The sequence below is a fragment of the Peromyscus maniculatus genome, chromosome 21, assembly GCF_049852395.1.
Source record: "Peromyscus maniculatus bairdii isolate BWxNUB_F1_BW_parent chromosome 21, HU_Pman_BW_mat_3.1, whole genome shotgun sequence".
NCBI classification, from domain to species: Eukaryota; Metazoa; Chordata; class Mammalia; order Rodentia; family Cricetidae; genus Peromyscus; species Peromyscus maniculatus.
The window spans coordinates 52155565-52182633 of NC_134872.1; the positions used below are offsets into that span (position 1 = coordinate 52155565).

Here is a 27069-nt window from a genome sequence, read left to right on the forward strand (position 1 = left end):
ACATTTTACTGCAAAACCATAAACCCTTCTAAGACCTATGACTCTTGCCTCACTCTCTAGACACTGAAGGATGATGAAGAATGTGTGGGGTTGCAAATAACTGGTAACTAATTAACATCTGCAATCAAGCTCGTAAATGACTTGTTCCAGGAATTCTGTAGGAATCTTTCCTTTTTATTCAGTGATAAATAAAACCTTTCCTTTTTATTCAGTGAACCTTTTTATTCAGTGATATGCAGTGTAAATATCTTTCCCATATGTGGCTCGTCCTTTAATTATGTTAGATACTTACCAAAAGATTAATATTTTTTTAAAAAGTGTACCTACCACCAGTATTAAAAGTAATCAGTAACACCTTTACCTGAAGTCCTGTGTCCTGGCATCACAGTGGCGAGGCTGTGCTGGGTGTGAGGGTGAGGGTTAATAATCTTTAGGTTCCACCTTCTGGAGCCTAAAGCTGGAGGACCAGGACCTCAAAGTCATCCTCAGCTACCTAGCAAGCCAACCTGGGCTACATGAGACCTTGTCTCCAAAAAGGAAGCAGGGGCGGGGTAGATTAAGTTTTGATATAGCCAAATTGATTTTTCTTTGTAATTTCAAAGCTTTTTTTTTTTTTTCAGTTCTTATTTAAGCAACTTTACTTGACCTCAAGGTTTGAGATTTGTGACTCTCCACCGTTGTCTGGAGTTTATGTTTTTCCGAACAGTACAGGGTAAGAATTTGATGGAGCTCTCGGACAGCAGCGCCGTTTTCCAACGTTGCTGAGGTGAAACAAGTTTCCCTCTGGCACTTTTGGCTTTTGGTTCCTCCGTGCAACAAAGCCCCCGATACACATGCGTTTCTTTGACCTTCTACTCCATTCTGGAAACCCTGAGATCTTTCTCTGGGCTATATGAGATTCCCTAGTTTTAAAAAGGGTCTTGATATTTCTGTCAGAGTAATTCCTGACTCTTTAAACTTTCTTTTCAACGTTTTCTTCTTTATTCTTGGAAGTTTGCTTTTGTGTAAATTTTAAATGTAGCCCGTGAAACTCCAGGAGAACATTGGTAGGACCCTCACTGAAATGGTGCTGAACTCATAGACTAACATCAGACCAGTCAGAACATTTTATTTTATATGGGAGAGGGAATATGGAGGAAGAAATAGAGAAAATAGGCAGAGAGAAAAGATGTGAGCCGTGCATTTATGTCCTGTCGTAATTGTAACTTGCAACAACTGCACATAATTTTAGTTCATTTTTGACTGTCAATGTATGTAATATTATCACTCTGAAGATTACACTCATTTCTGTTGTGAATGGCATGGTGTATAACTTGTTATCGTACGTTCATTTCACTACTAATTTTTCCAACTTTCTCCCAGTCTCTGGGTCATGAGTGTTTAGAGCAGGCTTCGTTGTCCTCACCCCTGAAAGTGTCATTCATTCTTGGGGACTGTATTTGCTAGGCAATACAGTACCTACAGAAGGGTCAAAGTTCCCACTGTGACAGTCTGAGCAAGGTCCAATAGGCTTTTATGGCAAGGAGTCTCTGCTGCATCCAGCTCATTTGCAGCGATGCCTTGGACGAGACCTGCCTGTGGCCTCTTTCTGATCTTGTTTTCTGCCCACATAGCAGCTGTGTCGGTAAGTGGGTGTCTCTTTCTGTGGGTATTTAAAGGCATCGGCTACGGCCTAAGTCACCCACTTTGTGTACATTTTTTCCCCTCCAGATTAAACATCCTTCGAACGAACATGGTAAGAATCACTTCCTGTGCAGTTTTTCTGAGTTTTCCTCCACAAGATTAGTAACATTTTTCTCCTTTTTTTATTTTTTTTTATTTTTATTTTTTTTGACAGACGACTATACAGATAGTGAACAGAAGGATATTTCAGAAATCAACTTAGGTGAGTTCAATTTCTGAAATATTGAGACATTGACGTCCTTTGTTTATTATTTTAATTGATTAACTGATTTGAGACAGGGTCTGTCTGTGTAGTCCTGGATGGCTTGGAAATTGCTAAAGTCAACTGGGGTGGACTAAAACAAACATCCAGCCTTCTGCCCCTACCTCCGGTGTGCCAGGGCTACTGATGGGCACCACCATGTCTGAGGTGACAGGATTTCAAGCCCAGTGGTAGGGTTACCTTTTTGAGAGACAAGTTTATTGGTGCCTACCGGCCTTAGAAGTTTCTAGAGAATGATGATGCCTGAGAGAAAGAGAATTATATTAGACTGTATTTATGCTCATGTCAGTGTGGATTCGTGCATGTGTGTGGAGGCCAGGAGTCAATTTCAGTTCTGTTTCTTCAGGAACTGCCCAACTGGTTTTTGGAGACAGGATCTCTTCAGCTTGTGTCTTGCCAAGCAAGTTAGACTGACTGGTCAGTGAGACCCCGAGATCCATATGCTTCTGTCTCTCTGTCTTTGGGGTCAAAACTACTCCTGGGTTTTTACTGGGGTTCTGGGCCTCAAAGCCAGGTTCTCATGCTTGCTCAGCATTCTTTTTTACTAACTGAACCATCACCCCAGTCCCTAGGTTAGCTTTTTCTAAGACAGCTAATGAGCCCTACTGGATCTAGACTACATAACCTAACAAGTTTTCTGTTTATGAAGATTTCATATTTTATAGTTTCTAGTTTGAAATAAAAGGGAAGAAGAATGGGTAATAATTCTACTTGCTAAAAATGATAAAGAATTAGCAGATAGTTCTGTTTAATGGGAGAAACATCCCAAGCCTGGACTGGCCCGTCATATGTACTAGTGATGAGGTGACTCGTTGACCAGGCATAGAGAAGCGGGTAAATGGATTTCTGTTTGGATGGCTTGTTCAGAAGTGTATTTATTGAGGAAACCCATGCTGTCATCCATTGCTGAGAGGAAAGACGCCGAGGTGTCGCCTGTCTTGCTTCTGTGTTCTGCCTCTGGGGTTTCAGGGAAGCCTTTGCCTCTTGACGTCTTTGGCTGGGACTGGCGTCCGTGGAGGGACACCTGATCACTCACACCTTAGAGCTTGTAAAGACATTCGCATCCAGTGTCACCGCCACCTTGCGACGTGTGAAGTTCTGTTTCCCTTTTCCCTTTTGCATGGAGGGACGGGAAACTCCCCATGCTTAGAGAGCCTGTGCACAGTGCTGTGAAGAGGTCATCTTCTCCTTCCTAGTGTGCCCTTCCTCCATTTCCTGCCGCCATGCAAGTGCTAGGAAATGCGCGTGTTTGCACACAACAGGCCCCGGGAGCAGTATGGCTGGATTCGAAGCATACATATGGAAAAATCAACTCCATAGCGATTCCCACTGGTGATGAGGGTCCAGTGGCTTTGCAGTTAGTTGTTATTTAATTTCCTGTTATCGTGTAACTAGGTCAGCATTGAGAGGGTTGGGTACATCTGTGGAATGTATGTATACAGAAGTAGGTAGAGCAGGGACAGCCTTTGTCCTGGACAGCTGAAACCAGGCTCCCTTCTAATACCTGGCCCCTCGGAGGTGTCGTTTGCAAGAAGCTACGTGCTTTGTAGAATGAGACTTCTGCTGTTACACAGGACGGCGGGGATTATTCTCCGGATTGGTTTACTGGTTGTGAGCTATAGGCTGTCCTCAGATTGCAGTGCAATCCAGTGATCCTGTTTGAAGCTGTTCATATTTTATAGATATTACTGCTTGTCCATAGGGTTACAAGAAGTGGTGTTATCAGGCTGGGGAAGTAATTCAGTTACTTCCTAGCATGGACAGAGTGGGTATTGTCTTAGTTAGGGTTACTGTTGCTGTGAAGAGACACCATGACCACAGTGACTCTGATAGAGGAAAACATTTAATTGCTGGCTTACAGTTCAGAGGTTTAGTCTATTATTGTCATGGTGGGTGACATGGTGGCATGCAGGCAGACATGGTGCTGGAGAAGGAGCTGAGAGTTTTATATCTTGATCCACAGGCAATAGGAAGTGAACTGTGTCCACACTGGGTGTAGCTTGAACAAATATGAGACCTCAAAGCCCACCTCCACAGTGACACACTTCCTCCAACAAGGCTGCACCTACTCCAGCCAGGCTGTGCCTCCTAATAAATAGTGCAGCTCCCTACAGGTCAAGACTAAAAAACACACGAGTCTATGGGGGGTCATACTTATTCAAACCACCACGTTCCATGCCCTAACCCCCATTGGCTTGTAGCCATAACATAATGCAAGATGCATTTAGTCTAACTCTAAAGTCTCCATAGTCTATCACAGTCTCAATAATGTTTCAAAGTTCAAAGTTCAAAGTCTCATCTGAGATTCGTGCAATCTTTTACTGTAATCCCCTGTAAAATCAAAATCATAAATCAGATCACATACTTCTAATATACAATGGCACAGGGTGTACATTACCATTCCAGGATGGAGGAAAGGGAGGATAATGAATTCACAGAGATCCGCCTGCCTCTGCCTCCCAAGTGCTGGAATTAAAGGTGTGGGCCACCATACCTGGATGATTATTAGGTATTTCTGCTAAGAGCACATTTTAAAGCACTTTTATAGGTATTATCATTTAATTCTCACAAGTCTATACATTTCAGAGTCTTGTGGTTACTCTTATCGTTAAGGAAACAACATGATAATAATGAATTCAAAGCCAAGGCTTGAACCCAGGCAGGCCTAGGTTGTGCATTTTTAATAGGGTAAAATTAAAATTAATTATCTAAGCATTATTTTAAAAGGTAAGTGGTGCTCTTTAAATGCTTGGGAAGTTTTCCTGCAACCTTTCCCTTCAAGAATCTTATTTTTCAGAAGTCCAACCAGTGTGTGTGGGTCCATTCTGCTAAACATCTGAAAAGCAGGGCTTGGAGACATCACCCTAAGCAGATCTGTACATATTTATCATTACAATGGTATTGTCCCTGGCCAGGTTCATAGGCTGTCATCACCCTCATAGGAGGAAATCAACTCAATGTATTTATCTAGGTGAAGGGGAGGGAACATGAAGGGTTGGGATTGGACACCAGCTGTAATGCCCACTTGAACAATGGCCTCGTAGTTCACAGCTTCTCTCTGAGCTCCAATTCTTTCCTGAAGAAGGAAAGGTTTAGAGTTCATGATCAATGCTATCCCTTTTATTTTATCTTATTTACAAGGTTATTTTAAAAAATAACATTATTTTATATGTATGGATGTGTACCACATACATGCCTGGTGCCCACAAAGGCCAGAACAAGGCACTGGACCTCCTGGAACTGGTGTTAATAGATGATTGGGAGCTGTCATATAGGTATTGGGAATTGAACCTGGGTCCACTGCAAGGAGAACCAGTGTTCTTGACCACTGGAGTCATATCTCCAGGCCCAGTTCTAAGGTTCTTGGAGAAGGGCTTTCATTCCAAAATTGAGAAGAGGGCATATCAATATGTAATACTTACTGACTGTTCACATTTACTCAATTAGAGGGAAAAAACCCCACAGTTTCAAAGAGATAGATGACTGCATGATGAAGGATGTACAATAGCAAAGATTAATTTTACTGTGACATGTCTTTTACTAATGTTCATTTCAAATACCATTTTGTTTTTAAATCCACCCCAGCTGCAGGCCTGAACCTCTTTCAAGGGGACATCCTTCTGCCAGTGAGTGCTACCCACAATATAATACTGTGCCTTGGGAGTTGTGACACCCTCTGGAGACCAACCTGTGCTCTGGGGCTTCCTCCGTGTTGGACACTGTGGAAAGGAAGTAAAGACTGATATGTAATCTGTGTCTGTAAGAACTTCCCCATAGTTGACAGTGATAAAAGAACATTAAAAAGCACAGAAAAGTATACAATTATCAGATAATTTATTTATCCAACTTTCCCCAATAAACGAAGACTAGGAAGGAAGTGCTCCAGGGTGTTCGTCGGGGTTGTGCCAGAGTTAGCAGTTACCTGGCTCCTTTATTTTGTTCTTATGAATGCCTCTCAGTCCCCAAAAATGGTCTCGAAGGAGTTCCCATTGTTTTCATAATGAGAAGATAAATGCCCTTAGTTTGTCTTGTGGTGTGAGCTGCGTGAGGGTCATGGAGGTGGTCTTGGGCACTGGGTTCCTCAGACGTTTGTTATTGTTGTTGTTGTTTGTTTTCCATTTTGGTTTCATCACTTAATAAGTTTACAAAGCAGCTGTTTCCCTTACGGTACTTTTCATGTACACTTAGTTGGGTTGTTTCTCCTTCCCACGCATGGCTCTTGCCCATCGCCCTGATCCCTATCCTGTTTTAACCCTTGTATTCCCCTTTCTGCTTCAAATCACTGCTGCTCTGTTACCCCACCCGCCCTTCTCCCTTTAGGCCTCCTTTTTGTATTCTCGTGACTCCCTTCCTAGCTTCCTGACCCCTGTCCATCCTCACCTCAACCTAAATACCAAGACACAAATATTAAAACTCTCCTATGGGAGAGAACATGCAGGGTTTATCTTTCTACAACCTGGGAAATGTAGCACGTACATACAATGGAATTTTACACAGCTGTAAATAAACATGAGACCAGTAGGAAAATGGATGGAATTGGACAACATTATGCTTGCTCTTGTTTTTCACAGAGAACCAGAAATGCCCTGAGAGACCCAACAAGCAGATGGAAGTTCCCCATTCCGTACATCCTGGCTGACAATCTGGGTAATGGAGGTCGTTCTTAACTAGAAATGGGTGACCCTTTCTCTCCCCTTCCTCCTGTTCATCAACTTCAGATCAGTACATAAAGAGCCCTGAAGAGTCTTTATCTCGTGAGAAGCAAGCCATGGCATTTCTTTATCCAGTCAAGGTTTGGACAGATGACTCAGTCAGTGAAGTTCTTGCTTTGCAAGCAGGAGGACCCAAGTTCAATCCCCAGCACCCAAGTGAGAAGTCTGGCAGGCTGACTCAGACTTGTAATCTCAGTGCTTAGAAGGTAGAGACAGGTGGGTCCTTGGGGGCCTGAGCTAGACAACCCAGCCTGCTTGGTGAACTCTGGGAGAGACGCTGCCTCAAAATAACATGCACTGCACCTGAGGAACAACACCCTAAACTGACTCCTGACCTCCACATGCTCAAACTCATACATGTGTACCCGCCTCAACACAAACATGCACACACACAGAGATGCGCAGACACATGCATGCACACATGCATGCACAGTCAGAAGTTACTGCACATGTTAAAATGGTAGTAAAATCAGGAACAACACGAAGAACAAAATTGTGAAAAATTTGAAATCAAAATGGTATAATTTTGTACTTCAGCGGTAAAAAGGCTGAGCTGAGTATAGATTGAGGATACTATTTCCAGCATATCGATTTCTTCTCCTTGTTGTGAGAGGAACATAACATGTTTTGGAGAACTAGAACAGTCAACTATTTCAACAAGGGCACTGAGGACTCTCTCTCTCTCTCTCTCTCTCTCTCTCTCTCTCTCTCTCTCTGACAGAATCTTACTCTATAGCTGAGGTTGGCCTTGAACTCAAGTCAATTCTCACAAGCGCTGAAATAACACATGTGAGCCACCCTGCCCAGCTAAGAGCTATTTCCTTAATGATGTTGCTATGACCTTATGATTCTCCAACATGGTGCTTTAAGAAATGAATACCATGTTGTAATCACTCGGCCAACTGCCAAGGGTTATAGTGTTTCTCTTAGTTAATGTATAAAATGAAATGTGTAAACCCAAGGGTTTCATTTCCTATGACTTGGACTAAGTTTTCGTTGAGCTCTCTACCTCCAGTGAGTTGATGGTGGGAGAAAGAATGCAAACGAAGTGAAATGCAATTTCAGCTCTCTGGGGTTCGCTCCTTTTCCTCCCATCCTTGCCTTGGGTAGAACTGTACTGTGCACGGTGCTGGCTGGTCTGTCTTGCTACTTCCCACTCTTCTCACAGGGGGAGCAAGGTAACACCCCATCTGCTTCTTTTGTGTCACACTTCTCTAAACTGTGCTCTCCTCCATCTACAGGGAAGTTTTGTTTTAAGCCGTGGCCCTTATTTAGCCCAGGTTGGCCTTGAACTCCTGATCCTTCTGCCTTCTCTTCCCAAGTGCTAGGATTACAGCCATAAAGCAGCATGCCTTGTTTACATGGTGCTGAGGATGAACTCAAGAATTTACTCATGCTAGATAGGCACTCTACCAGCTGAGCTGCATCCCTAGCCTGGGAGGATGCTATTTCAGTCTGGGGACAGGACCACTATTTCTATAGCTAGTATCCAAGGTGCTTCACCCATACATACAAAAGCCAGAGTGACTTGAAAGCCATATCTGTTTTTTGCACTGTCACACGACTCTTTTGGGGAAAAAGCTCTGAATGAAAGAAAGGACAAAAAAAAGATGAAAAAGGAAGGTGTTCTATGATTTAGTTCAGCTTCGTACACAAGTACGAGCTACTTCCCTGCAGTTGCGTTTGCATTGATCATCTAAATTACGAACCAGTACCGTGTATGGAATTAACTGCAATTTTAGTTCCCAAGGAATTGAGTTATTGCCCAAAAGAAAAAAAGAAAAGAAAAAATCTATATGGAACCTCTGTGTATTTCATATCAGTAGTACAGTCTTCTATAAACTATGAGTTGTGTCTGTTATCCAAACTGAATGATGCCTGTCAATGTCTACAGATCTGAATGCCAAAGGAGCCATCCTCAATGCCTTTGAGATGTTCCGCCTCAAGTCCTGTGTGGATTTCAAGCCCTATGAAGGAGAGAGCTCGTACATCATCTTCCAGAAGTTTTCTGGGTTAGTATGAAATATTGGAAAGCGGGAAAAGCTTGTATCCTTCAGTTTGCAAACTGTCTGAAAGACATGATCAGAATAAAGCAAAATCACATCTTTCCCTGTTCTCTTAGCTTCTGAGCCATCTCTGTAGCCTCAAGGCTCATGCCTGCACACATAGCATTTGAATTAGCATTCGCAGGCACAGGAGGCTGAGAGAGAGAACAGGTAGGTGAGATAACGTGAAATCTACCAGCAAAGCCCTTTCCATCCGTCTAGATTCCACAGTGGAAAGCCAAAAGGAGATCATCTGTGGAAAATTCTAGGGTTCCTAACAGAGGAAGGAAACTGAATTTATGAAAAAAAAAAAAAAGATTTTGGGAGAAGGAGGGTGAGTGGCATTCCATGACAGACTTAGGGAGTCTGTTAATGTCCCCTCGTCTGTCGGTTTCTGAGGCATGTTTGGGGTTCTTCCTGGTGAGGGCCCTCCAGAAGGAAGATAGGCAGTAGACGGGTGACTTACTGCTGTGAGCAAGGTCCTGAAAGGAGGAAGGATTTAGTCTGGCTTGCGACGTGAGAAGGAATGTGGTTTGCCGTGGTGACGAAGGCTTGGCGATAGGAGGGTAAGGTGGAGGACGTTGTGTCCTGAGTCAGGAAGTGGAGCTGGGCTGCAAAACCCATGTGAAGCCCTTCTCCAGTAAGACTCCGCCTCCTAAGGCAGTGGTTCTCGACCTTCCTAATGCTGCCCCCTTTAATACAGTTCCTCATGTTGTAGTGACTCCCCAGTCGTAAAATTATTTCATTGCTACTTCATATCTGTTACCACTAAGCAATCTCCCCAGCTCCCAATTAAAAAAAAAATCAAACCTTTTAGTCCTGAAATCTTATAAATTGTAGCCATTTGAAATATGTAAGTTATATATAAATATATAAATTATATATCTCTGAAAACATCTTCCTCTCCTCCCTCTCTAAAGTTGCTGGTCTATGGTTGGTGACCAACATGTGGGACAGAACCTTTCTATTGGGTCGGGCTGCGACTATAAGGGCATCGTTGAACATGAGATCCTGCACGCTCTGGGATTTTACCACGAGCAGTCAAGGACTGACCGGGATGATTATGTCAACATTTGGTGGAATGAAATTTTGCCAGGTGTGTATGAACCCAGCATGGGGAAGAGGATGCCATTGTCTTTATGGCTCTCTGAGAACATCTGTGGGAGGCCCAGGCTGGCTGTGGGCACAGGAGCGCCTCTCCAGTAGGAACAAGGGCTAGGAGTAAACAGCAGCTTGAGGATCTCTCGGGGGACTATACTGATGTGGTCACAACTGGTCCCGAATGTGAGGATGAGGTGACTCATTGTGGGGGTCACTTGGAAGACAGAAGTGTATGCTTGGTATCAGTATGTTGTTAAAAACTCAACTGAAAGTCTATTTTCTTGTTGTAATGAGTAAAAGGAACTGGATTTCAGAGGACATAGGGCTGTTTTCTGCATGGTGGCTTCGGAAGGTTGAAGTGATATGATGATAACCAGGGAATACACGGCAGAGGGTTTTATGTATGTGTGTGTACATGTATGTTCATGTATATGTGTGCATATTTGTATGTGTGTGTATGCATCTTATGCATGTATGTCTGTGTATGTGTGTACATGTATGTGTGTATCTGTGTGTGTGTGCTGGCTAGTTTTTATGCCAACTTCATTGTGGGAACCCAGCTGGGAGACTGGCTCCCACATTTTATGACAAAGAACTCTTAAGGAGTGAGGGATAAGAGATATTAGATAGAAGGATAGAGGGGAGAGAAACAGATAGAAACACAGGATAGCCTCGGAGGGGGGGGCATTCTGTCTCTTCTAAAGGGCTTTTTATAGGAATGCCAAGGGGTGAAGCAAAGACCTCCCCCTAGCTCAGCCAAGTGCAGACCCTTCCAATCACCTAGAAACCATGCACATGGTCAAGCAATCCTCTAATGCAGCTCTGCTGGGTAAAACAAGCTCAGAGAACCTTTGTGGGCCTCTTTATACAAGCTAGGGCCACTTGGGAAGAAAAGAATTTTAGTTGAGAAAATGCCTCAATAGAACTGTCTGATCGGCAAGTCTGTAGGGCATTTTCTTGATTGTGACAATTGATTGGGGAGGGCCTAGCCTATTGTGAGCAGTTCCTGCCTCTGGGCTCCTTTCACAACTTCCTATAATGACAGACTGTGCCATGGAACTGTAAGCTGAAGTAAACTTTCCTCTCAGGTTGCTTTTGGTCATAATGTTTTATCACATCAGTAGAAACGCAACTAAGACAGCATGTATGTTTATGTTTGTATGTGTGTATGAGTGTGTGTGTATATTCTATGTGTATAGTGTATGTATGTGTGTGTTTTTATGTGCATGTGTATATATGTGATTTAATGTGTATGTATGCATATGTATATATATGTATATGTGTGATAATTGTATGTGCCTCTGTATGTATATATATATATATGTGTGTGTGTGTGTGTGTATGCATGTTTTGAATGTAGGAATTGGCTTTTTCTTTTCTTCCAGATCCTAAATAAATAATGAAACTCTACTGTGCTAGAAATGACTTCACTCTTAGCACACATAATGTTTTGAATAAATATTTTCCTTGCTCAGGAATTTTTATTTTATTTATATTTCAGTTTTATGTATAGGGTCATACATGACAGTATGTATGGCCAAGCTTTAAAATTAAATTTGAATTCAGAAAAGACTTATGTCAGCACAGCGCATTAGGGGAAAAATGGTCAGTGGTCCTTACAGGAGGATGGATCTTACAGGAGGATGGATAGAGTTCCGTAGTATATCTGACTCCTCTATGTGATTTCTCAGCCTGTGTCCCTCCAGCCCATCATATTCTGATAATTCCACGAATGTGGAATAATGGAAAAATAACAGGAAGCTGTAATTGTACAAGCCTTATGTGTCACCAGCATGTAACACACACACACACACACACACACACACACACACACACACACACACACACACACATGAATCCTGTCACCCAAGCACTGAGGCTAAGCAGTTGTCTCAGCAGAAGGTTCTTTGAAGGGAGCTTGGGCGTCTATTTCCCCAGAGATGAATTTCAGATGAGACTTCATGTGTTTGGCTCTCAGAGCTGATTGCCCCATAACTGGGTGTGTAGGAGAAAAGGGGAATGGACTCCCAGGCAAAAGTCCTACATCACCAACTATGAGCCTTACAGCTCTCCTAGACTCCACCTAGATTTGCCTACAGGTCTAAATTTCTTTCTTCCCTATACATATAACTGGTTTTGCTGAAAATTTCATTAGCTATAAAAGAAATTCCTATTTCTAAGTCTTGAGGAAAATAATACTCAATGACTTTTAAAGAAAGATATAAGGCAAACGATGGCCATTGATCAGGGTGAACTCACGCTGGCTGCTGATATAATCTATCATGTAATCATATGGTCTATCATATAATCTGCAGTGCAGGCTGGCATATCTGTCTCCTATCTCTAGTTCCATCTCATAAAATTCCATTTATCTAAATGACCTACAATCACTGGGTTACTGTTCTCTAAGAAGACAGCAAACCCAATGACCAACAAAGCCAGTACGAGTCCCCTGAGTTATTTGTGCTTTTTATTGTATCTCATCCACAGTCCATGGAGCCTGGAGTTTAATCTGAGGCCACAGCTGACGATGGTGCAGTTTCCGCCTCCATCCTCTGAGTCAGGACTGTGTTTCCTCTTTTCCACTAAGGAAAAGATTCAATTTCTGAGGTCTAGCAGAGGCTGGCAAGCTATAGTCCCATGAGATGCAGTTGCTTTTATAATGGAAACAACTATGACCAAATGCGTTGTGAGAAATTAAACATCTCTCAATCCTTCCTCTCTGGATAGGAAACAGTAAATTATTGGTGACTGGTCAATTACAGAACACTGATTCAGCTATATAGTTCAACTCCTTATGGTGCAGCATATCTTATCTCCTTACTAATCCAACCTCAGTAAGCTACCTTTGATAGGACAATATTTATTTTATTCCCATCTTGTTTTTTCTTATATGTGTTCTTCCTCGACCAAGGGGCATGAACTTTGACTGACATGATTCTTTCTCGTCAGAGGCTCAGCTTTCCCTTTGATCCTTGGATTTCTTTTTCCTAACACACAAAAAAGCTGGTCTGGTAGAAAGATGGACAGACCTGGTAATGGGTGTACTTGGTTATTAGAAAGATATATTGTAAACTTAATCCTCAATATTTTTCTTAATTCAAAAATTTCCTTTCTTTTTGTTTATAATTCTTATCTTATATTTGCTATTTTACTTTCTTTCTAAAGGCCACACACATATACACACTCTCATACAATTACATGAAGTACTTGTAATGCATGATAATATATGATATATAAATATGTATATTAATAGAACATGGACATTTTATGGTCATTCCAACAATCTTATACATACTATTTTACAAAACTCTGTATTATGGCATCAATGGATTAAGATTAATAATCAACAATGTATATTCTTTTATATATTCTCTTAACTGGCGAGCCATCTCTCCAGCCCCTCTTTTATATATTCTAATTGTAAGGTACACATACATACATATAGATAGGTAGGTAGGTAGGTAGATAGATAGATAGATAGATAGATAGATAGATAGATAGATAGATAGATAGAGAGAGAGATGGATAGATAGATGCTAACTGAAAATGCAATATTTCCCTTTTTGAGATATCTGAGTATCAAGACAAAGAAGAAAGTCTGGAGAGGATAACGTGACTGAGTGATACCTGTGGGTTTTCTCTCCCACAGACTATGAACACAACTTCAACATTTATGACGACAACTACATCACAGACCTCAACACACCCTATGACTATGAGTCCGTGATGCACTATGATCCGTTTTCATTCAACAAGAATGAGAGCATCCCAACCATTACAACCAAGATTCCCGAGTTTAATGGCATCATTGGGCAGCGTCTGGATTTCAGTACCATTGACTTAGAGAGACTAAACCGAATGTACAATTGCAGTGAGTACTTCTGTGCCTGAGGACTGGCTAAAGTGGCTTGCACACTTTTCTTGAATGCTCTGCAAAGCAGCAGCATACATAACCTTAAGCACTCTCTCTTCAGAAAAAGACATCTCATAGGATGCTCATGTCCTATGCATGGTTTGTAAGGTACCAGTACTGGGCAAATGTAAGGAGCTGTTATTGTCTACTTCCTCTGGCTTCCTTTCAAAAGGCAAATAATTATGTCAAGGTTAAGATAGGCAGGGGGCTTGAAAGTGTAATGTACCCTACAAACTCTTTCCTCTGGTTAATCTTAAAGTTCTCTAAAGCTCTGAGATGGGGACATTTCCCAAGTGTGCTGAAAAGGTATACAGGGGCCTTGTGAGTACAAGCCCATTGAGCTAGCTGCCTTACCCTTGGTCTTGAGTTCACGTTTGCCTGTCTAGCAAGGAATGAATCCAGGTTTTTATTCTGGGTCTCTAAGCTACATGGTTCTGTGTCTATCTTCCAAGAGCAACCAGTGACAATAAGAACTGCATTTGAGAAATGAAAGGTCTGTGGTTTTGTTTTGATTTAGTGGCTTAAGGCATTGACTATTTGGAATGAGATACCTTACATTTTTAACCATGTGTCAAAAATGTCCCATGTAGCCACAACCCATACCCTGTTGGACCACTGTGCCTTTGAGAAGACAAACATCTGTGGAATGATCCAGGGGACCAGAGATGATGACGACTGGGTCCGTGAGGACAGCAGTCAGCCTGGACGAGTGGATCACACCTTGGTGGGACAGTGCAAAGGTTGGTGATCATCAAAAGTCAGCAGCACCCTGAGCTGGTAAATGGCTGCTGGTACCTTTTGCCTTTAGGTTATTGTGTTAATTATCAAACCTGAATATCTGAACGAGGACAAAGACTGTTTCTCATATCTTAATCATTAACTCAATAGAAAGTACCCAGGCTGTGGAGATGCAGGAAAACATTGTAGTTAGTCCCCAGCCCTGCATGCTGGTGACCTTAATCAGCCTCAGAAGGTGACACAAAATGAATGCCTTGAAAATAGGAGGAGAAGGCGTTGGGAAGAAGTTTCACAGGAACAGATGCAGGGCAGTAGAGGATGCACATTATCAAAATGTGTTGTATACATGTGTGAAATGCCACGGAATCCATTTTAAAATATTTGTAACTAAAAGTAGGAAATAAAGATGTATGTTTACCGTTTACCATGTCAAAAATGTTAAGGGCATACCTAGTTAATAACACGACTTTATAATAGAGGGTAGTGTTTCCAGGTCAGTACCCACCAATGGAAATACCATGGTAGCCACATATATAATGCACATTTTACAGTAGCCTCATAACGGGCTAAAAGGAGACAAGTAAAGTTCATTTTGATTCAAAGGTATTAGTATTTTGTATATTTATTATATGTAACGTACATTAAAGTGCCTCTATGAGTTACTTTAACTTTTTATAGGAAGTATCTATGTTGTTACTCTTAATAGTACTTCTCAGTTTGTACTGGCCTCACTTTGAGTCCTTAGTGGATACATGTGTGTGATGGTTGATGTGTTGGCAGCATATGATCAACTGATTCATGCATTTGCTTTATTTCCTGAAAACCCATCAGGTCAGACAGATTTCAGTTTGAAATGCAGTGCCCCCACTGACTGTTGGTGATTGCAGGAAATTGTTACGGTGCGCTGCTTTTCTTAAGATGTCTTGGCATTTACAAGGCTTGCGAAACACAAACATGCTAAAACTCCCCGGAGGAATGGAGGGATGAGGCTTATGAAGCCTCTGGCGGGAGACCTGTAGCTCCCTCTCTCACTTTTCATATCTTCAACTTCCCTTTTTCTGGGGAGGCTTTTAAAATTCTATCCACTTATTTATTTATTTGTTTGTTTATTTATTGACAAGACAGAGTCTCCCGTGTCCCAAGCTAGTGCAAACTTGTTCTTCAGGGGACAGTGACCTTGAACATCTAATCCTCCCTGTCTGCTTTCTTAGAGCTGGGGTTCTGGGGTACACCATCACAAGCAATTTATTTGGTGCTGAGGATTGAACTGGGGTTTCAATTGAGCCACATCTCCAGCCCCTTTAATTTTTTTTGTTTTTGTGTCTGTTTATCACGTGCCTGTCATGGAAGTCATGTCAAGCCTCTTTGAAAGCTAGTGGGGTTACAGTTTATAGTAGCCCTTTAAAGGGCTAGACTGTTGGACAGCCTTTTTAGCGCACGTTAGCCCGAGAGTTGATTAGATTTCCTTTCAGAAGAGTCAGCTAAATGCCAGGCCACCAAGAAGGTCAGAGGTCACAAACCACTGGTCCTCTGAGCGGGGCTGAGGATGAAAGTCTCTGCCACACAGTACTCAGAGGGTGATAGGTCCTGAGATTGCATTGCCACGGTGACCTCTGATTTGCCCTCCCCTATGGGTTCATTACTAGGCTGATCATATTCAACATCCAGAGAGGCAAAGAGATGACTGCAGAAGAAGAACCTTCTGGGAGAATGTTCTAGATCCCTTGTAGGAAAGGACCACACACATCCCAGAAAGAATATCTGGGAAAAGCTCTAGTATTTTATCCAGACCATCTATCCTGAGTCCTGCATTCAAAGGACCCTTGCTAGAGAGGGTTTTCTCTGCTCAGGTAGACTTCAAGAACCTGTAGGGTCCCCAGGGACAGAACCCACCTCCCATTTGAAACTCACAGATAGGAGACGATGTCCAGTCAGGTTAGCTAGGACATGGTGGATTCAGACCTCCCGGGTCCTAGGCCTGAGTTATTTGATTTTTGTTTTTCAGCTCTAAAACTCACATGGTCTTAACTTTCTTCTTTAATGCTACTCCAGAGTTTTCCTTTATATTCAGGGGAAATCCTCTGTCAGCCCCTGTGTCTCGAATGAACCGTTCCATGGAACAACAGATGCTTCTTTACCACTGATAATAGACCCGATCAGCGTGGTTAGAAACAGCAGTTTCAACCTTTTTTTTTTTTTTGCTACAGACACTTGAAACCCAATCCATACACCTGAATCATTTCTTTCAGATTTGAGGAGATCAACTCTTTTCTTTGTAATGAATCTCTAATTTAAACTAGGAAGCTGGCGAGGGAAATGGAATTCACCTCACAAATACCGAATTCCATCACATTCAGATTGACGACTGTGTAAAGCAGACGTTTGCATTTTTACAAACTTGGAGAAAAGGAAAATAAAGGGAAAGATGCAAGTTTGGATCATCCGTAATTCCAGCATTCTTGAGGCTAAAGACAGCAGGATCGTGAGTTCGAAACCAGCCTGGACTACGTATAAAATCTCTCCAGAAGTAAATAAATATAGATGTAATAGAGAGATGTGCAGAGCGTTGGTGTTAGCTAGCTAGTCACTATGCCCATTGAGAGAGGATGTTTCTGTCCCTGTTCCTCAGAAAAGTTCTAGCTTTGGATGCCTAGATAACAGCAATGGCTTCCTGCGTCACTCTGTCTGGGTAGATGGAAGTCACCGACGGTAGAGATGGGATGTTTGGCTGTTCTCTCCACAGCTGCCGGCTACTTCATGTACTTCAATACCAGCTCGGGAGGGAAAGACGAGGTGGCGCTGCTGGAGTCTCGGATCCTCTACCCTAGGAGGAAGCAGCAGTGCCTGCAGTTTTTTTACAAGATGACAGGAAGCCCTGCAGACAGACTCACTGTCTGGGTGAGGAGGGATGACGGCACGGGCAATGTGCGGAAGCTGGCCAAGATACAGACCTTTCAAGGTATCTAGAGCCAGCCCAGAAGGACCGGCTTGTGCAAAGCTGGGACTGTGGTCCTCTTTCTGCTGGTCTCTCTCCTATCACCCTCTCCATTCTTCTCTTGTCCTCTCCTTCTCCTTCCAGCCTTCCTCTGCTTCTTTCTCACCATCCTCCATCCACACCCTTTCCCTGCCCGCTCTTCTGAAAGTCCACCATAAGATCTGGCATGTTTTACCAGCATGCTCTAGGCACTTGAAAATTGAGGGCAGAGGTGAGGCTCAAAGACACTTTTGCTCAAAGAGGCCATATGAATCCATAACTCCAAGAAAGTTGGCCATAACTGGTTTGGGTTCTGTTTCAGGGGAGGAAATGACATCACTATTTAAAAGACTGACATACCTTGAAGTCTCCTTCCTGAGACTTTGCAAGTAGGTTCCAGCTACTTCAGCATTTAAAATAATGATAGGAACATAAGCCATTGAGTATATCAACTCCACTGTGGCCATTTATGTGCTAAGTGTTGTTCTCTGTGTTTCTGGGAGTCCAAATGAAAACCTTTGAGATGTGAGGGTCCTCAGATCCAGCTTCTTAAAGCTAAATATTTCTAGTTTTTGTTGTTGGGGCAGCGGGTCTTCAGAACAAGTAGGGGAGACAGGCTTTCCCTTTCCCCACCCAACTAAGAAGTCCTCAAAATGAACCCTAGAAAACAAATATTGTTTCCACTGTATTGAAGAGACTGCTTTTCTTAAAGGGAGAGAACTTGCTGAGATGTCTTTGGGAAGAGTAGGTGTCCAATCACTTTTACCCACTCCATCATCAGCTGAAAACTCTGAAGTCATGCCTCTTTTCTTTTTTTCTTTTTTTGCGGTGGGGGAGGGTCATGGTTTGCCGTTCCCGGCTGTAATAATCTAAACTAGTATGGTGGAAAGATGTCCACAATCTGCCTTTTACTTTTTCCTTTAGTGATGAAAACATTATTGTAAAGAACTGGCACATAAAAATATTATACCGTGAGATTAGCCAGACGCATATAGCATTTCAAAAATGCCCTTTAAAAGTAAAGAATATTTAAAATGAGAATGTGTTGTAAATATAACACACATTATTGGTGGACTGGTTGGTAATTGTGTCCAGCTCACTCTGAAAATGTTACCCTGGGAGCATGAAACCATCCCAGGTGGAATTTAGTTCTTTAAACTAGTTTGACTTCCCATAGGGCATCTTCATAAGTTCCCTAAAAATAACGTGTAAATGGATTTTTGAAATCAGTCCATTCTAAGGTTGGCCTGTCCATGAAACTTTTCTAAAAGGCTAATTGAATATGTCCTGGCATTTATGGGGTATTCAGCACAACTTAGTTATAATCATTTTGGAGTAGCTTGTAACTTTGGTGAAATGTCTATTTTAATCCAGAAGCTTACATAAAAATGTGTCTATCAATATGCTTATCAACATGTAAGATAAGAGTCTGTAAGACTTTTATATTAAGCGAAGCTACAAAATGTTTAAAAACAAAAAGGAGTATGAATACACAGACACACACACACACACACACACACACACACACACACACTACACACTACACATATACAGCTTATGTTATAGTGAGGCCAGGACCTCTAATAGATGACATTCTGAACCACCATGGATGAAGTTTGTCTCAAACAATAGAAGCATCACCATCACCTGCCTGATTCAGGGGAGCCTCTCACTTAGATAAAAACTTAGGAATTTCATTAAAAAAAAATGTCTGTGATCATATGGCACAGTCTCTAGTCTGCTGCTCCCCTGCCCCACATTTCAGCCTCATTATCACAACCCGTATTTAAAACAAAAAATAAAATCAAAGCAGTTGCTCAGTAGCGAGCCATGAACTTTCATTCTCCTGTCCCCACGATCTGTAACCTGCCATGTGCTTACTTCACGTCTATGCTTTTTGTCCCTATTTTAGGCTTTCAGTCACCCACTCTGTTTCCTGTCCATGTGTCCCTATGCATGAGATGACAGCCACACAGATGCCCATGTTACTGGTGTGGTCCATGTACCTTCTCTACCTTCTTAGTGTGTCTGGCAGGTCACCAGTTCCACCCAGGAGTGCTTCCATGGTCATCCTTAGAAGGACCAGAGAGCAAAGAAGGATACGGATGCTCCTAGTTCTGGGAAGAGCTTAGCTCCGGCTAGAAGATGCAGGAGAGGAAAGAGGCCATCCCCAGGGTCTCCTCTCTACTTCATTTCTGACTAACTTTCTTTGCATGTGTTTTGGGCGTTCTGAGTTGCTCTGTCTCTACCTCGCCTGGACTTCATACTCTGGCTGTTCAACTCAGGGTCCCGTATTCGGCAGTGGCCCCTCATTCCCTCACCTCAGCTCTTTATTCAAAGTTCCCACTTCTACTTCAGTCTCCGCAAAAGAACAAGTAGACCATGTCTGCTCTCGGGACTTGAGTCACAGGCTTCTGGTAACCCTGGATTCCCTGGCTCACCTCCATATTGGTGCTTCCAGATAGACAAGGAAAAGTCTAGACAAACAGATTTTGGTAACAAGTCCCAGGCTGAACCATATGAAATGTATCCATTACTTGATTTTTTTTTTTTTTACTCAAAACTGTCTGTTTTATATGGGTCAGCTGATGTACGCACGGACAGTTTAGTGCTTCCGATATTGGGGAGTGCTGTGGCAACAGAAAGTTTGCTCCGGAGGAAACCTGTGACTGTAAAAACAGTGAAAAGCAAAACCGGTTAAGATGTGATTACCGGTTGTAAAGTCAAGTCTGGGGTCGGGGAGGGGGGTAAGGAGGGGGGAGGATAAGAACGGGCACAATGATGTGGGTGTGAAAACGCTGCAGTGAAGCCCGCCACTGCGGACGCTACCTTTAAGTATCACAGTGTGCCTTTTGAAAAAGTGGTTCCCCTTGCTAAACAAGCGATTTGGCGAAACTGCTTAACGTGTCTACAGTGGCGCCTATGTTAGGAGCTGCCATGAAGAGGGAATGAGGGAATTGATATGCCAGGCTCATTCGTTGTTGACATCGACTGTCATCAACCTTTGTCCCCAGGAGATTCTGACCACAACTGGAAGATTGCTCATGTGACATTCAGAGAAGAAAAGAAGTTTCGCTATCTTTTCCAGGGCACCAGGGGTGACTCTGGCAACCCAGAGGGGGGGATTTCCCTGGATGACATCACTCTGACAGAAACGCCCTGCCCTGCTGGGGTTTGGACCATACGGAATATCTCCCAGGTCCTGGCGAACACACCTCAGGGGGAAAGGGTTTTGAGCCCTAGGTTCTACAGCCCTGAAGGCTACGGTCTGGGGGTGACCTTGTACCCCAATGGTAGAAGCACCAGCAATCCTGGCTATCTGGGCCTCGCTTTCCACTTATGCAGTGGGGAGAATGATGGGATTCTGGAGTGGCCCGTGGAAAACAGACAGGCCATCATGACCATACTGGACCAGGACCCCGATGTCAGGAACAGGATGTCCTTAAGCATGATGTTCACTACCTCCAAAAATCAAATTTCTTCAGGTAGGTGATTTGAGCAAAAGAACTGCCTCTCAGGCTGGGCTGGCCAGCATCGGTGTAAAAGGTAATCGCATTCCTTAGTTTTTTCCCCTTGTGTATCCGAACAACATCGTGATGTGAGTGTAGAGTTATTGGTTGTTTTTATTGTGTTTGTGTGTGTGTGTGTGTGTGTGTGTGTGTGTGTGTGTGTATCCGTGTGTGTGTAGGCCAGAGGACAGTCTTGAGTGTTACTCTTTAGGCACCTTTAACCTTCTTCAAAACATTTCTTCTTATTATTATAAAGTATGTATGTGCAGATATATCATATACATTTGAGCCCAGATGTTAGCAGAGGCTAAGAGGCATCAGATTCTGGGAAGCAGAGTTACAGAAAGTTGTGTGCTGCCTGATGAAGGCGCTGGGAACTGAACTTTGGTCCTCTCCAAGAGCCGTCTGCACTCCTAACTGCTGAGCCCCCCAGCCCCCCACCCACATTCTCTTGACACAGGGTGTATTGTTAGTCTGGAACTAGTCAGGTACACTAGAGTGGCCAGGCAGAGCCCAGGGTTGTGCCTGACACCATTGTCCCAGTGCTGGGATCGCAAGCATGTGCCACTATGCTTGGGGGTTTTGTCGTTGCTGTGATTTTAATGTGGGTCCTTGGCGTCAAACTCAATGTCCCCATTTGGTGGTAGACTGAGTCATCTCTGCAGTCCTGTTTTTCAATGCCATTGTCTCCTTCTTGAACCTAAATGTCCTCTTAGTCATCTATGAAAAGCCTGCTCTGTACCAGGCTCAGCAATGGAGACTCAGGTTCCAGGAACTCAAGTGGCCCCCACCCAGCCAGAATCGGTCTACTTGAGAAGGTAGACATTGTCCACCAGAAACTCAGACTTCAGGAGGCTTTCTGTAGTATTGATGTGTTAAGCCTGAGACTGACTGGCATCAGTATGTCCATGAGATAAACTTACATCAACAAAAAGATGGGCTATTTTTTTTTTCAAAAGAGACATACGCCTCAATGAGGGGTCTCAGCAGTAGGGGTCCCTGTGCCCATCATTAAGAAAAGTTACTGGGTAGAAGGCTAGCAAGCAGGGCTGTGGCTCTCTGGCCTTCTCACCTCGTAGTTCTGAATTCTAACCATCCAGTAAATAGAAAAAAAATCTTGATGCGTGTATGTAGAGTGTGTGCACGTGTGTTTTAACAAAGCCTGTCATGCTCATGACAGACCAGTTGGAGGGGACAGTGTCAAAGCTAACGAGGCTGCATGTCCCTCATTACTCCACAGCTATAAATGACTCTGTCATCTGGGACAGGCCATCCAAGGTGGGAGCCTATGATCAGGCCTGTGACTGTTTCAGAAGCCTTGACTGGGGCTGGGGCCAGGCCATCTCCCACCAGATGCTGATGAGAAAACGTTTCCTTAAGGACGACACCCTCATCATCTTTGTAGACTTTGAAGGTACTTTGTTAGACTTCCTGGGTCAATAATTTTAGGCTCTGCATGGTCTATTGATTTACCTCAATTTTAAAGCAAGTCAGGGAGGTGGGAATCCCTTCCTTCCTTCCTTCCTTCCTTCCTTCCTTCCTTCCTTCCTTCCTTCCTTCCTTCCTTCCTTCCTCCCTCCCTCCCTCCCTCCCTCCCTCCCTCCCTCCCTCCCTTCCTACCTCTCTCCCTCCCTCCCTCCCTTCTTTCTTTCTGTCTCTTTTTTTTCTTTAAAGAAAAAAGCCTGTGTTGGAATAGCCACATTTTACTTGTTTGGTCAAGGATTCATACTTTTGCATGATGCTTTGAATATGTTGCTTGATTGACACATGCAAATTATGCATAGTCTTGCAGAGCACACCATGTGACACGGTGACACATCTATCTGTTATATGACTAGCAACCCAGGGCAAGTGGAGCTGGCTTTTCAAACACCCACCCTTTCTTTGTATTAAAAACTATAAGCTTTAACTGTCGCTGGGAGAAACCAAAATTTCATCTTTTTGAAGTGTTATATCTTTGTGAGAGTTAATCAGATATGACAGTGTGCTGGCTTCCGGTGCGCCTCCATCTACGCTCCCTTGGTTTGACTATGCTTCTTTGTGCAAACTCAGCAAATTCGTGTGTGACAGAATCGTTTTCCAATGAACGAGCCGGCATTACGAGAAGAGCCGCTTTTCTATGTAACATGTGGTATTTGTGAAAGGTAGAGGAGGCTCAGGGAACCCCACAGGCAGTTATTAATCTTGGATTCTCTCACTGCCATGGCCCGTTTCCTGAAGATCTCACCCACCTGATCCAGACTGAAGTCCCAACTCTAGCCAGCAATGTGGTCTCCCGAGGCCTCCTTCTCCAAGACCAGGAGCCTCCTGTCTTGGGAGAAAGCTCTGGAAGAGCCATGTCGGAGGAAGCTCTGTCAAGCCCCCTGAGCCAGAGACAACCCGGCCGACAGAAGCGGTCAGTGAAGAACACTGGCCCCATGGAGGACCACAACTGGCCACAGTACTTCAGAGATCCCTGTGACCCGAACCCTTGCCAGAATGAAGGCATCTGTGTGAACGTGAAGGGCATGGCCAGCTGCAGGTAGGCTCCACGGCCAAGGATGGCAGGAGGTGGGTGAGGTAGCGTTTCTGAGTCAAATTTGCTCACCATGGTGGGGCTGAGGAGGTGTGTCGGCTGGTAAAGTGCTTGCTGCACAACCTGAGGACTTGAGTTTGGGTTTCTAGCACCCCCATAAAACATCAGAGCATAAAGCACACCCCAGTGCTGGGAAGGTGGAGACGGGAATCCATGGAGCTCACTGGCCTGATAACCTAACTGCATCAGCCAGCTTCTGGTTCAGTGAGAGACCCTGCCCAAAGCAGAAGGCGAAGAGTGACCAAAGAAGATAACCAGTGTCTATTTCTGGAAACATGCACATGAACACATCACACACCACACATGCATGCACACACACATACACATGAATGCATGAACACATGCATGCACACACACACCACACAAATGCAGGAACACATGCATGCACATGCACATACACACACTTACACACATACACACACGTGCATGCATACACACACACACAATACATAATACCTAAAAGAACATGGCAGTGACTACATTATACAAGATGTTTGCCTTACTGTAACACTATGGCTCACGAATGACCTAAGGGCTTTGGCTTTCTGCTCTGTGCCCTGCTACAGAGAATCAAGATCAAACTTAAATCTTCATGGACAGCAGATGTCTTATTAGTTATTTAGTAGTAGTAGCAGTAATAGTTTTAGAATTCATCAGTTCTGTTCTATTATTATATTTCCAATAACTGTAATGGAAACATGTGATTATCATATTTCTGCTTGCTGGATATCATGTGTCCTCCTAAGCATTATTCGACATGATCTGAATTATCTTTTCTACCCTTGAGACACAGCTCTTCTTGCCTTCATCTAGTATATCAGGGAGATAAATGTGCAAAGGGTAATTTGTCCCAAATTATCCAGATAATCAAAGCTGGAGCTGGGCCTTGCATATACCACTGCCTGTCTGTGAAGTTGGCTGTGTCTGATAGTTATTTTTCTAATGTTTGCATACAAACCTAACGAATATGTCTTAAACAAAGGTGTGGAGGGAGAGACACATCACCTGTGGTCGGCAGGGTGATAGCAGATGTAGGAGCCATGCTGCATGTGGTCCCTAATAGGCAGGTGTCAGCTTTGTTTCTTTTGAGCTTTTACCTGCAAATAATTTCAGGCTTGGAGATACACTGCACAAAAAGTACAGATTTCCCTGTATCCTTAAAAATTTTTCCTGTCGTGTAAACATCTCACACAACCATGTTACCACTAGCAAAGGCAAGGCACGGACATCAACTCAACTCTGAGGACCACACAGCCGACGTCATTCAGATTTCAACACATTTTCCTCAATGTCCCCTTTCTATTCCAAGACCCCACAATGCATTTAATTCCACATATCCTTTGTCTCCTTCAACTTGGAACAATCCTTGTCTTTCACCATTCTGACATCTTTGAAGAATGACGCCATTACTTCACAGCATTTCCCTTAATTGTATTGACTCTAGATTTTTTTCATGACTAGATTGAGCTTATGCTTTAGATACCAGAAACCAAGAGTACTTTGCTCCTATTATGTTCGCTGCTCCTGGGGACACATCAACAAATGTTGACTCACCCCCAGATAGGGCACCAACAAGAGATCGAAGACAGAGGCCTGCGCCTCTGCCTAATGGGTCCTCAGATGCCATTTCCCAGTAGGGACTTCTGCTAGCCTCACTGGTCCCCAAAGGGAGGCCAGGAGTTGCCAAGCATGCACCAAAGTGTTCTTTTCCACAGCCCTGAAGCTGGGTCTTTATGAGATAAGCTTGCTAAAGGTAACTCAAGCTGGTGGCCTTGTGTCTGAAGAAAAATGTGTCTGATTTAAGAAGCAAATACTTAAGCTAGAGATGAATCCTTTAAAAGTTTAAAAAAAAAAAAAAAAGCCAGGTGAGGTGGCTTACGTTTGTAATCCTGGCACTTGAAAGGCTGGTGCGGGAGGATCGTAGGTTTAAGGCCAGCAGGAGCTCCACAGTGAATTCCAGGCTAGTCTGAGGAGTCACAATGATGCCCTGTCTCAATACTCACCCTGGAACTAAGGGAGTAAAACAACTCCAGGGATAAAGAAGAACCTCTGACTCATGAACACCCCAGCCTGTTCCATTGAGTTCTCTGCAGCTGAGATTCTGGAACAAAGGCACGGTTTGTCACCGTGGAAGCTGTGGAGCCCTTCCTCTAATGATCCTTATGCTGAATGACATTTTAAGAAGAAAACAGTCCCCAAGTTTAGCTGTTATGCCCCTACGATGTGTCGACAACTTAACTGGCATAGGACCTGTTTTTCAGCTTCGGGTGGGAAACACCAACTATGTGACTCTGAGAGTTATTTATCCTTCCTCAGCTTAAAAAATGAGAATGGCCAGATTATAACCCCTACCTCAAAAAGCCGTGGTGTGGTTAAATGTAGCTATGTATAAAGCCCGTGGATGGGCTGGCAGTGGGCTGTGATTGTTTGCTACTGTTACTGGTGAGTCATGTTACTAGAAAGCACCTGAGGTCCAGGTTGTTTCCACTCTCTGTGTCCTGTTCCCCAGGTGCGTCTCTGGGCATGCCTTTTTCTACACGGGGGAGCGCTGTCAGGCCATGCAAGTTCACGGCAGCCTGCTGGGCCTGATCATTGGCGGCATCACTGGCTTGATCTTCTTGACCTTTGTCACGTTTACCAACACTTACCAAAAGCTGCTGCGGTGAGCAGATGCCTGCTGACGTCCACCAGACTGAGGAAGGGCCTCCTCCACCCAGACTTTCTTCCTGTGGTCAGCATCCTTTGGAATGGTTTTTATATCAAGCATTCTTGAAAGGTCTTCCGAAACCAAAGCTGCCAGTCTCATGTGTGGCTCTTTCCACTTCTGTCCCTTACCACTTCCGTCCCTGCACAGCTCTGTTAGCCGTCTATGAATTCCTGGTGAATCCTCACGTCCTGAGACAGCAGCCAGAACGTTTAATTATAAACCTTTTGCTTGCTTGACCCTCCCCCCTTAGATCACACGCTCCAGTCAGGTAGGGGATACATTATCATCAGCTACCACATTGGCCCCAGGGCTAGAAGCATTCTTGGCAGGTGTATTGTGAGTACTCAGTAAGTATTGAATGAATGAACCAACCAGTGAATGAATAGCTGTGAAATAATAGTCTTTTGTGTGTATTTCAGATCATAAAACATATGGCTAAATCTAAATGTGGGTGTGTTTGAACCAAATAGTTTTCACTAGACAGAGCAGTCTTATTGCTCATTCGGTATCCTGTGAAATGATTCCAAAGATCCCTCTGGTAGGCTGGGTTTCCATGACTTGTACTTTCTTCTTGCTCTGGTTTTAAGGAAAAGGCTTAATAAATCTAAAAAAGATGGAGTGTGTGTACTCTATGTCCCCAATGTGTGTGTGTGTGTGTGTGTGCGTGTGTGCGCGCATGACTGTGTTACATTATTGTATTATGTTAACAGACCAGAGGCATCAGGTAGAACTTTGAAGACATGTTTGTAGCTCTTTGTCTCTCTGTAGCCTCAAGCTGGTCAAATGAAGCTGGGACAGGAAAGTTCCACGAGGGACCTAATGAAAAGGAAAGCTTCCATCCCCTCCT

The 27069-nt window shown here is 43.5% G+C and overlaps 1 protein-coding gene across 1 annotated transcript; it reads left to right on the plus strand.

The window, feature by feature from the left end:
* Positions 1-1530: 1530 nt before the first annotated feature.
* Mep1a (meprin A subunit alpha) lies at positions 1531-27069 on the plus strand. Its single transcript, XM_042265784.2, has 14 exons — positions 1531-1624; positions 1711-1735; positions 1838-1885; positions 5531-5571; positions 6517-6592; positions 8552-8669; positions 9623-9798; positions 13456-13677; positions 14310-14459; positions 17201-17416; positions 20446-20916; positions 22181-22354; positions 23161-23461; positions 26025-27069. The coding sequence occupies exons 1-14, from the start codon at positions 1556-1558 to the stop codon at positions 26179-26181; spliced, it is 2244 nt and encodes a 747-aa protein (XP_042121718.2). The 5' UTR covers positions 1531-1555; the 3' UTR covers positions 26182-27069.

Coding starts and splice junctions, on each gene's coding strand:
- Mep1a (XM_042265784.2), top strand. CDS start 1,556: ATGCCTTGGACGAGACCTGCCTGTGGCCTCTTTCTGATCTTGTTTTCT. Junction 13,678..14,309: donor AAACCGAATGTACAATTGCA/GTGAGTACTTCT, acceptor TGTCCCATGTAG/CCACAACCCATACCCTGTTG. Junction 22,355..23,160: donor CATCTTTGTAGACTTTGAAG/GTACTTTGTTAG, acceptor CGTTTCCTGAAG/ATCTCACCCACCTGATCCAG.